The sequence below is a fragment of the Acanthisitta chloris genome, unplaced genomic scaffold (genome assembly GCF_000695815.1).
Source record: "Acanthisitta chloris isolate BGI_N310 unplaced genomic scaffold, ASM69581v1 scaffold2628, whole genome shotgun sequence".
Classification (NCBI taxonomy): Eukaryota; Metazoa; Chordata; class Aves; order Passeriformes; family Acanthisittidae; genus Acanthisitta; species Acanthisitta chloris.
In genome coordinates, this window is record NW_008688644.1 from 23,482 (window position 1) to 34,935 (window position 11,454).

The following is an 11,454-nucleotide window of genomic DNA, read 5'->3' on the forward strand; positions in this document are numbered from 1 at the left end:
TGGTTACATACATGGGCAATACAAAGTGGAAGAAGTTAACAGAAAATCTGATCTGTCTTCAGCTTCTGTAGGGATGGTAATTTATTTTGTCTTAGTAGAGAATTTATAAGTGATTTGATTAGCCAAAGTATTTTTCAAAATATGGATGCACAGTCTAGTTTGTTATTTATGGTTGCAAAATATGTATGGGGAAATATTAGCAAATGGAAAATTTTGTCAATGGAAACGATGAATTCTTATTTGCATTTTAATTTGGAAAGTGTTCTGCTGGAAACTGCCTTCTTTCTAATTCTGCTATTGAGAAATTCCAGTTTGTTGGAAGCAGAGAAAATCTCATGTTTGTCATGATGCAGAAGCCCAAATGCAGAGAGGTGCATGGAAAAAAAATCACAGAACTATTGAAATGAGATGTCCATAACTGGAAATATTGCAATATTGACTACATTTTAAACCTTTGAGTATAATTGTTTTCAAATGTGTCAGTTTTTCTCCTTTCAGCTGACTTGAAGAGCACCATGCCTAACCTGTGTCCACCTGTTAGTTTGCCTCTCAGGCCAGAAAGTGGTAAGTGTATTTATGTATTAAGCAAAAAAAAAAAAAAAAAAGGTAAAAGGAAACTTTCTCTGTTTTGTATGTATTGCTACAGACATACAAAACATACTCTATAATGAAGTGTTTGTGTTCCCCACGAGGTTACTCACTTAGCTGTTTGCTCGTTTTTATTAATTGTGTATCATTTAGATGAAAGAATTGTTATATCCACAATGCTGACAATATCTCACACTCACTGCCACATGAGGTCACTGAGGCAAAACATTTGGCAGCTTTGATGAAGACATTTATTTCTGAGTGTGGATGTCACATCACTTGCCATGGATGTAATAGTACTCGCATGCGTTATTTTAAAAGTGAGTGGATCCTCTTAATAAATGAAACTTGACTGCTGTCTTTCAGGGCTTTGTGTCTATTGCCCCCTAAAATATATGCAAATTGTCAACAGCTACAGGCTTCCCTGATGTGTCCTTTCCAGAAATACACATCATAGCTGCTAAATGCTCTGTGTAACGGAAAGGAAACAGGTTGACTGGTCATTAGAAAATTCAGTTTAACCCTCCAGATAGACTGAAATTGAGAAGTCTTGTCCATCTCTGCCCTTGATTTTCTGTTTGAGCTCGGTAGATATTTAGTCTGTATCTGTCTTTCCTTAAAGCATTTGCAACTGGGCTTGCAGGAAACTGGCAATATTTGCAAAGAATTTTCAATACTGAGTACAGAATTTATTATGATCTGTTTTATCATTGTTATATCCATGACCACCAGGCATGATCATGTTCAGACTATTTGTATTTATTCGTAGAGTTTGTGATTTTTCAATGATCATTTTAATGTAATAGAAGGAAAACTCCTGTCTTTATAGGCAAGCAGAAGTAATTTTTATGTCAAAAGCTTTGAGGAGTTAGTGGGGTAATGTGAACGTTTGGCAATTCAAATCCTTTGCAAACTACTTTCCCCCATGGGATGTGGAAAACCACTTCACTATAGCTTTCTTCTTTCCACTGTGAAGCTTACTTGTAATTTTGTCATTTTCCTTTTCTGTTTTCCTTGCTTTGTTAAATCCAGGAAAACAGTGACCTACACAGCACTTAAGGAAATTAGGCCTTTCTGTCATTTGCTTTGTATTCTAAAGGCTGCCCAGAACTAGCACCAGCAAGTGAGATGCTCATCGTGCCCTTAGTAACAGCCTTGGCCTATTGCACCCATTTCCAGGTCCTCTTTCCAAATGCAGAGCAACTAGGGACGTCTCTGGTTTGCAAAGGTCAGGTTAAGCAACCCAAGCAGGCAGAGCCTCCCACAAGGATGTAGGATTCTGGATTAAAATGAGTGTCCTGAGGACTGAGAGCAGTCAGGAGAAGTCACTGAATTGCAAAGAACACAACTAGCCTGGAAGTCAAATTAGCACCAGCATCCTGTACACTTTGGGTTTCTGACATCAGTGGATGCAGCAACACATTCAAAATGCAACTGGGCACCATCTGTCCTTTGTATGTTCTACCTCATTTCAGTAGTAAAAGTACCAGCCTGGTTATTTAGGTCAGATTGTTATCTGTGCCACATTGTCTGAGGTTTCGGAAAATGTTCAAAAACATTGTTCCTAACTCTTTTTTATTATATATGTCATATTGATACATGTTATAAAAGATTAGTTGTTTTAGAGCTGGGCATCACAGAAAAGCTAGCAGTGACTGAATTTTGTAAATTGTGTTAATGCTTGTACACAGGGAAAAAAGATTACTGTGACTTCAGAGGTCATGTCTGACCTCAGTGTCTGACAGAGTCATGGAGCAGATCATCCTAATGATTCTGATGGTAGTACAAGTGCTGATGTAGGTGAATTTGGTGATTAATAGCATGATTTGTCTTCCTGCTTTCCCACAATGCTGAATATTTATCAGAGAGATATTTGGTGTTAAACTAAGGCAGCCTTTTTTTATCCCTCTTTGGGAACTCTATTGGTCTAGAATTATTCCACATTTGGGCTTAAGTTTGATTTTGATCCTCTTTGTGAACATGAGGATTTTAGCCTTTTGAAAACAACTTACTTTAGACCTGGATAAATATCTGCTATATTTTAAATATTCTGTTACTATATCATTTACTATAATTGGCACTACTGAAGAAGGTAGAAAACTTGCATTTAACAAGAGCATAGCAAGATTGCTCACTGCTAAAGGCCATAAATAACACAGTTGTTAGTTTTGGGACATGTTTGTCTGAGGTGTGATTACAGTTATTATGCATCAGTTTAAAGAAAATTACTCATTTTAGATTATAAAAAACTCAGTGGATGGACACAAATGAGAAGCAGTTGTATTTTAGAAAGAATATATTATCTTCAGGTCCACTCTGAGTTGATGATTTTCTGGTTTTGGTGATTATTGGCATACAGTCAGCTTAGCAGTCTGTTGTAAAAAGGTTCTGAACACTGAAAATAAAAAGCATCAAGTTCAGTCTGTAAGCATGTTTTGGGTTTCAGTCAACGTTATTAAATACGGCTCACAAATTTCTGAACTAAGATCAGAATTTGTCTGTAAGACATAAATCAGGCATCCTGAACCCAGAGATCTGATTTATGTACCTGTTTAACTTCATGTTAACCTTCTCAACTTCTCAAGTTTTCTTTTAAAGTTAACTTGTTATTTTATTGCACTTCTGTTTTTCTGTTTCCATATATCGAATGTTAAATTTGCCAACAAACTCAGAACCGACGGCTCTTTGCTTCCACTGAAGTCAGTGATGGAACTTCTGTTGACTTTATGACATGGGTTTTATAATCTCATTGCCTGTGAAAGTGGGAGGCTGAACTCTGTGTCCCCAGGAAATCTATTGCAGTCTTGTGATCTTATGACTGGAGTGGGAACAGTGTAAGGCCAGAGCGAGTCCTTTTGCAAATCCAGTCTTAAATCTTGCCTACCCAAACAAGAACATCTGGAAGAGAGAGGCTCTCTGTATGGGACATCTATAATTTTGCAATAAAAGTTACAGGGCTGGCTGGATTCAGAGGGCTGTAATTATGCAATCAAAGCATTTGCCAAAATGTGGTTTGGAAGGTCAGAGCTTAACCTATATATAAAGCAGAAATGTCTTCCAGCCCATCAGGTGCACTGTGCATTTCCAGTAGTGTAGTGCCAGTTCATAGCTGTGTGCCTCGTGAGAGCACTTTCTAGACAAGACAAGTTTAGATCAGCCATGGAAAGTTGTGTTTTGCCCATGGAATGAAGTGGGTGTGCATGGCTGTGGGCATTGCTGGATCCGCTGCCAGGAGAAGGAAAGAAGGAAACAACTAATATCCAAAATCTCTTTTGTAGCTTGCTGCTGGCTGGCAATGTCCACAGTGGTTTCATGAATGGCTGAGGTCAGCTGGGCAGAAAAGGGGAAAATAAAAACATTGCAAGTCTCAGCATATAAATCTGATCTGAGATAATGACTTCTTCATCCTGGACTGAGAAGGAAATAAAAAAAACCCACCACAAACCCCAAACAAACCCCAAGAACCACCACATCTGGGTCATGGGAGGTGAATTTTCTGTGAAATTTGGGACAATGAATAAGCCTAGTAAAATGGGGTTTAGGTATGAGTATATGACCTATGGACATTTGCACCATGACCAATGATTTTTCTGTGCCTAGAATAGGCTGCAAAGTGCCCATTTTTTCTCATATGCATATAAAATGTGTGTTACTAACTTGACACTATCCCACATAAAGGGATAATATGAGTATCTTTTAATATAGAAGTAGGAAGCTTAGCCTGTGGTCAAATGTAGAACACATTACATGTGCCTAATAATTGCAGTGTGCACTCACAAGCTTAATTTGAGCACCTTCAAAAGATTTTAATAAGAGTAAGCTAATAAACATCAGGAAAAGAGATACAGGAGACCAAATTAAATTGTTGGAGGTGTAAATCCAAGGAATTTATTTTGCTTTTGTGGATTTGTTTTGAATTTCTTTCCTGAGAAAACAAAAGTGCTTCTGAATGTTTGACCTGTGGGAAACAGAGATATATGAGGATTATGAAACTTGCCTGAGGTTACTCAATAAGTCAGGGAAGCTATGGGAAGAGAGCCAGTCTGGGCAAATATCTCCCAAAACCATTGATTCACCCAGACTTTTTGCCTTACAGTGGAATCCAAACAAGACTCTCTTTTGAAAGAACCACAGCTGGTAATTTGAAGCTTTGTGCCTGAACCTAGAGAGATTACTTGTTCCAGTAGTAGGATCTCAGTTACTAATACTGTACACAGCACAGGATGGCAATATTGCTTCTATGTAAAAACAAATTTGAGTCATATTGCTAAAAGAGATCTTTTCTTGTTCATGTTTTCAGAAGGAAAAAAAAAGAAATAAATGAAAACATAAATTGGTAAGATTTAATCTGGAAAAGAAAGACATGGGGTCTAGTAGTACAAGCAGATTGTCTGAGGATATAATGGTTAATTCTCCATCACTTACAGAGCTGATTTCTATTTTAAAGTATCCTTCTAATAATCTTTCTAAATAAGTGCCACAAACTGGCACCCTAGATGTAGAAACTGAAATTTTCTAACATGGGTCATGCAACAGCTCATATTAGATGGTTTTAAAATAGGGAAACAATATGAAAAAATAGCAATTTCCACATGACTAAAATCACTCTGTTCCTCTAATCAGCTGAATAGTCAGTCTAAGGGGAAGAAAATTTCAGTGCTGTGGGTCTGTTGCACCAGTCAAACTGTGACTGCAGGGTCATTGCTCCCTGACTGGTTCTGTCTCGTCTGAATATAGCACTGAGGATGAACTTTGCTACTCTGTGACATCAAGTGACCTTGTGGTCTTTAATACTGAATTGACCTTCACTTCCACTTAGCTGGAGACTTGCAATCTCTCTCTCTTAGAAGAGTTGCTCCAAAATATAACAGAATGAAATGATTTTGAAGTGGTTGTAAAGGACCCATGGGACACAGTCCTGCTTTCTTGCCTCTAGTTCACAAGCATGAACTGTGGCTGGGCAGTTTGGGAGGTTATGTGGAGTACAGAGGTCAGTTCATGCCCCCATCAGATGTTTTCTTCAGCAAGGGTGAGAGGAAGGAACCAAAACTGAGGCAACAGCCTTGGCAATGGTGGTAGCACATCAGTTTTTTTTAAGCTTGTCCTCCAGGAGATAACTCATGCTTGAGGTTTATACTTCCTAGGGAAGGATTTACCTTGCAGAAACAAAGACTTTTAGCATCAGTGTAGAGCCCTGGATTGTGGCAGTTACCCTGTGTTGCCATGAATTATTTGGAATAAAAAGATTATGAACTCTAATTTAGTTTGTGGTGTGTTTTGGGTCTTGGGTTCTCATCAATGGGACAGGATATCCATGCTGATTGTATGGACCCCAGACCTCAGCTTCAGGTTTGATCTTGAGAGGTATGGTAAAGCTGTCTGTGTGAATGATGGAGGAAGGAATCTTTGGCTATCTTTTCAAGTCACCCATTTCTCAGTAGTCTAAAAGACATCTTTGATGAAATGAATGGTCACAACTTTTGCATCTGTGTGGTAAATGGACTCAAGCAACAGGGCTAGACCTGCTCACCAGGAATAGCAAAGGAACAGCTGACTCAGCTCTGTATCTACTCTACAATTACACGGAGAGTGCAATGCCAACCTGCTGTTTAGGACTCAGTGACCACAGTGGAACCTTTTGCTTTTAAACATATTGAACTGTTGAAAGGAACTAAAATAATTAAAGGCCCATTCTTTCCCAAGCCTTCTTGTTTGTCTTCTGTGTGCAAAATTGAGAGTCTGCAGATATTTTTATCTGTTTGTGTATGAGAAGAGAATGTTTGTGGCATTTTCTTGAAATCCACTGTGAGACAGAAGAAGAATTCTTGATGAATTCTTACAGTCAGTACATATGTGTATATATCTGTTCATGCATGTGCATGCCTGTGTACATGTATATATGTGAATATACATGTTTGTATATGTGTAATACACAGGATTACACATATGTATTTGTGTATATATACATATGAAATAGATTTAAATCTTAATTATGTAGCAGTTACATGACAGTAAAACAGTTCATAGAATTTAATGTAATTCTGTCCACCAAATCAAATTAAGATGAACAAACTAACCTCCACTTGCTTTCCAAGGAGTTAGTGGGTCAACCTACTCAGGAACTTGTGTGCAAGCATTATGACCCATATCCTTTAATGTAATTAAGCCTGTTCAGAAAGCTTTTATTTAAATCAGTTGGATTTACATGCACATCTGGATGCAACTACTTCAGATTTATCTTTTACTTAACTGAATACCTATGTAAACCAAGTTGTAAATGACCTCTGAAATTGGGAATGTACACTCTGGTCAATCAGACACCCTTGAATATTGTATTTCATTTATTCCTAGTTGATGAAAAGGAAAGTGAAAGTCTTTGGGGAATTCTCCAATGCTTTTGCTTCTTTATTATTTTCCTCTGAGTTTTTAACTGATTCCTCTTGTTATATTATTTTATGATCCTTTTTTACAGAGTATTTGGATGCATGGCAACCCCTAAATGTGTCCTCTGTTCTCATGGATTCATCCATCTCAAACTTTGAAGTTGTGCAAGTTAGTAGAGATATATCCAATGACTTCTCCACTGCCAGAGACTTTTGTCTTTCTGGTAAGAAATGGTCATTCATAGCTTTACAGGAAATACTGACTTTTGAGCCTGAAAAATCAAGAATATTGAATTCTGTGTATAATTCTGATACACTTATTTCACTTACTTTTAAAGCTACCCCAGTGTTTCTGAATCTGATAGAAAAGACCTGAAACAGTTTAGCTAATGAAAGACAATAGACACAAGATGCCATACAGGGACTGTGTAATTTTGACACATTTTGGGCACAGAGATCTCATCTGTATTTCTCCAGGCATTGTACAACTTGGAGGGTATTGTAGCAAATAATTAAAGCAATGAAGTAATATTTTTCTAAAGAACAGTCAAGGGAAGCTCAGTGAGTGAGACATATGAGCAACCAACTTGCCATTACCTAGAGTAACCTATAGCAGTGGTGTGTGAGGGCAGGTTAACTGAGACCTGTCATGAAGCAGGGGTTGAGCTGTAGTAACAGCAAAAGGAACTGCTTAAATCAACAGCCTGGCTAGACAGCAGGGAGTCCTTTAAGTTCACATGACTGGGAATCCTCAGTGCTGCAGAGTGGTGGAAATAAGGAAAAGTTCCCACCTGCTGCAGAAGGAGGTCCATGGGATGGTCCTTGTGAGGGTGAGTAGTGTAAATAACTGGTTTGGGTTTTTTCCTTTTCCTGTAACTGTTTGAAGAAGTCATAAAGGCAAAGTGTTGGATTCCCAACTCTGAGTACAGACTGTGCCTGAAAACTTTCCCTGGGGCTCCCTAGGGATTAATTGAAGTCAGATGAGGTCATCAGCACTTTATTAGGTGATTTTTTTATCCTTCTAAAACTTGTGATAATAATTCTTTCACTGTATTACTCCATTTTAAAGCCAATATAACCTTCTGTCCTTTGGCTATTTTGGAGAATGCTCTGGGAATAAGAGGACACTTATGTCCCATTATTCTGCTTTAGAGCTACGTCATGTCATTGTTGCTTGACCTGTTGTAAACTCTTTCTTTTAAGCACTGTGTAACAGTGTCATACAAAATACTCTGAGAATACAAATTTACCTGCTCTTTTTCTTCATGTTTTGCTTCTCAGCTTGTTCAAAGAATGAATCATGTACAGTGGTTACACTGGAAATCCAGCCTTCAGCAATAAGATGCATACTCTACCCTGACACACAGATATGCACCCATGGACTGCAAGGGCACAGCTGCCAGGTTTTACTCAAAGAACCTGCTACCTATATCTATAGGAGACAAGGTAAGAGCAGGTTAAAGTTGTGGAGGAAGGAACTCAACTCTGGTGACCTGTGCACAATTCTTGTGAATGGAGAAGTGAGGAAATCCTCAATAGACATGAAGCAGTATGGATGTCCATTACTGTATCAGTGGAATTACAGCCAAGAGGATGGGAAAATGTCCCCAAATACTCTTTGTAAAAATGCATGAAATCAATGTTACCATCTGGTGTTGAAGAAGGTATAATAAATGAAGTCTAGTCTAAAATACTTTTTGTGAAAATGTGTGAAATCAATGTTACCATCTAGGGTTGGAGAAGGTATAATAAATGAAGTCTAGTCTATGAAAGAGTTTCTGGAAAGTGCAGAATGGTAAAAACAATCAGAAACCAGTAATGAATGTCCAGCTCTTTCCTTTGCATCTGTAGAAGAGAATAACACAAGGAGTGTCGCGAACCCACTGTCAGCTGAAAGTCTTAAGGAATATCTCTGGAGAAAACAAAAAACCCCAATGAAACAAATGAAAAAAGCCCCTGCTAAACCAAGATGAACTATTGCTTTAAAGAACTGAAAATAGTTTAAGAGAGAAAGAGAAATTGTACAGATAGAAATTCTATTGTTTGGCTATGCCTTTATTTTTAACTGTAAGGTTTGCTGTTTTATAAGTTTTGATCACTGTCAAGTGAAGCAAAATCACAGAGTGAGACACAGAAGCTAGGCTTGTCTGTGTTTTGGGTTTAGTCACATGTCTTAGAATTTGGTTCCTGCCTATAAAATATATTGGTTTAGAAGAGAAATAGTATGAAGTATCACTTAGCTCTATGTTAGTGAACTACTTCACAGCGAAAGAGGAACACAAATTTATCTATGTTTCATTTAAAGAAGTGAATTAGACAATTAACAGTTTAAAACCAAGGGAAATGGGATGAATTTTCATTTCTGAAAAGGTACTAACTTGAAAAAGCAACTTATTTTTCCTTTGTTCCCTTTCCAACAGATCTAATCCTGCCCATTTCTGGATCAGCTTTAACCCCATCTGTGTTCATCCCATCCCATGGAGATCTGATGGGCAAATCCCAGGTGATCCACATCGGCTCGGAATGGAGGAATATCAGCCAGTTCCTGGGGATCCCATTTGCTGCCCCTCCCCTCGCAGAGAGGCGTTTCAGCCCTCCAGAGCCTTTTGCTTGGGTGGAAACCTGGAATGCCACTGTGGCTCGGTAAGAAACCCCTTTGGTCGTCTGCAGAACTGCTTGTCCATCCAGGTGTATGAAAGCAGCTGGATTTAATGTTTCCTGTTGGCTGCCCTTCCTCTCCAGAGCTGTCCAGGCATCTCTGTGTGGTGACTTTAGGTTGGAGGACACTGTGGACACCACCTTTATATTTGTGTTTCATTTAGTCTGACAATATGAGTTTTAAATTTTGTCGCGTTGAGGAAACAAAGTGAGAAATTGTGAATGTGTATTTCCTAAAGAAAAGAGGGTTTGGAATATCAGTGCTATGGAATATGTCAGGACAGTGGATTTCTTTTAAAAAACAAAAAGTCCACAGCAAATAGAAATGCAGCAACAAGAAACAAGCTAAGCTATGAAAGTAGAATGGTTTTTATAGGGCCTTTCTCACAGTACATCCCTGCCCCACATCAAACTACAGAGCACATGAAACCTGAATGATTAAGCCATGCTGCACATGTATGCATGAATCTGATACAGGGGACCTGGTACCTTAACACATTCCTATCAATACAAAGCTAACTGTTTCATGGCAGACATGAAGAGCTTCAAGGCAAAAAATAACGATAGAAACAAGAAACAGGAGAGTGAAGATGCAGAACAGTCAGAAGGAGAGAGTTGATTGAAGGACTACATGAACTTTCTGTAGAGGAAGTTGAATAAATCAGGTTTAGTGACCCCAGAGCTTCCAAGGCAGCTGAGGTTTGTTGAGGTCCTGTATTGTCCTTCCAGCCATGTCTGGCCTGTTCAGTTCCTGGCACCAAGAGTGGTCATGTGGTTAGTAATGAACTACTTGAAAAAACTGATCTGAGCAGGAACTTCATGGTTAAAGAAAGGAGAGATTTTGCAAGGGATCTGAGAGGGTGACACCCTGAAGACCTGACAGCAATCACGACCTGCTTTGATGGAAATGTATCCTGAGGCCACAGATTTAGAGACCTATCAGCTGTGTGGGAGCTATTTGGTCCCTCCGTGATTCAGGATTTGTTTGTTGGTTTCTAGCAAAGTCTGTGATGAATTGAGTGAAAAGAGATGAAATGTTCATTGTCTTGGGAGTTGATAGAGCATCTGGCCTTTGGTGATCTTGTGCTTCGGGTTGCATCTTCACTGTGGAGGTATTAACAGCATAACCACAGTAACCACAAGCTCATGTGCATTAGATGGATCTGGTGGGACGTGGCTTTGTGCTTCTTCAGGTGCACCGTGATGCTAGGTTAGCACACACACCATCAGCTCTTTGTGTCTGAAGCCACAATGTGGTGTCTGTAGGGCTTTGGTAAGACCCATCTGCCTCTGTGGTCTCTCTTTGAAGGCCTAGTGTTGCACTGAGTAGCCTGGATGAGATTTTCAAAGCAATTTAGGGACCTTAGTTAATCTGCTCAGTGCTTCTACAGGCCAATGAAGAACTTTGCCATTATCTCCCATTATTCATTTAAAGTTAAAAAAATTGTTGTTTGAGCTTGCACTCAAAGAATTGGAGAGGCCTCATTCTCTGTATGTTTAGAAAGTGTTGATTTTTTAAGGATTCTATTATTGATGCTGCTCAATACTTGTATTTAAGAAATTCACATTAGCACAGTGCCATTATTGATGGCCTGGACCTGATAAAAGACTTAAAAGACTTAACCTAAACCCAAATCAAAACAACCAAAAGCCCCATCAAAATATTGGCATCTCCAGCTGCTGGAAAACCTGTGGACTTGGCTCAGCAGGTGGCAGCCTTTCCCTGGAGTCGATCCCAGCATGAGGAGGTCCTGGGAACTGGAGATGCTGGGAATCTTGATGAGTTGATAAAAAAAGAAAAAATAGCCATGATCACAGGTGATGA

The 11,454-nt window shown here is 38.9% G+C and overlaps 1 protein-coding gene across 1 annotated transcript in view; it reads left to right on the forward strand.

The window, feature by feature from the left end:
* Window positions 1–11,454, forward strand: part of LOC103808330 (thyroglobulin-like) — a gene marked incomplete at both ends in the record, with an annotated part of 111,822 nt that overhangs the window by 23,388 nt on the left and 76,980 nt on the right. The window contains 4 exons of the mRNA XM_009081108.1: window positions 499–564; window positions 7,061–7,195; window positions 8,253–8,417; window positions 9,392–9,614. Of these exons, the coding sequence (XP_009079356.1) occupies window positions 499–564; window positions 7,061–7,195; window positions 8,253–8,417; window positions 9,392–9,614 (589 nt within the window). The remainder of the gene's footprint in view (window positions 1–498; window positions 565–7,060; window positions 7,196–8,252; window positions 8,418–9,391; window positions 9,615–11,454) is intronic.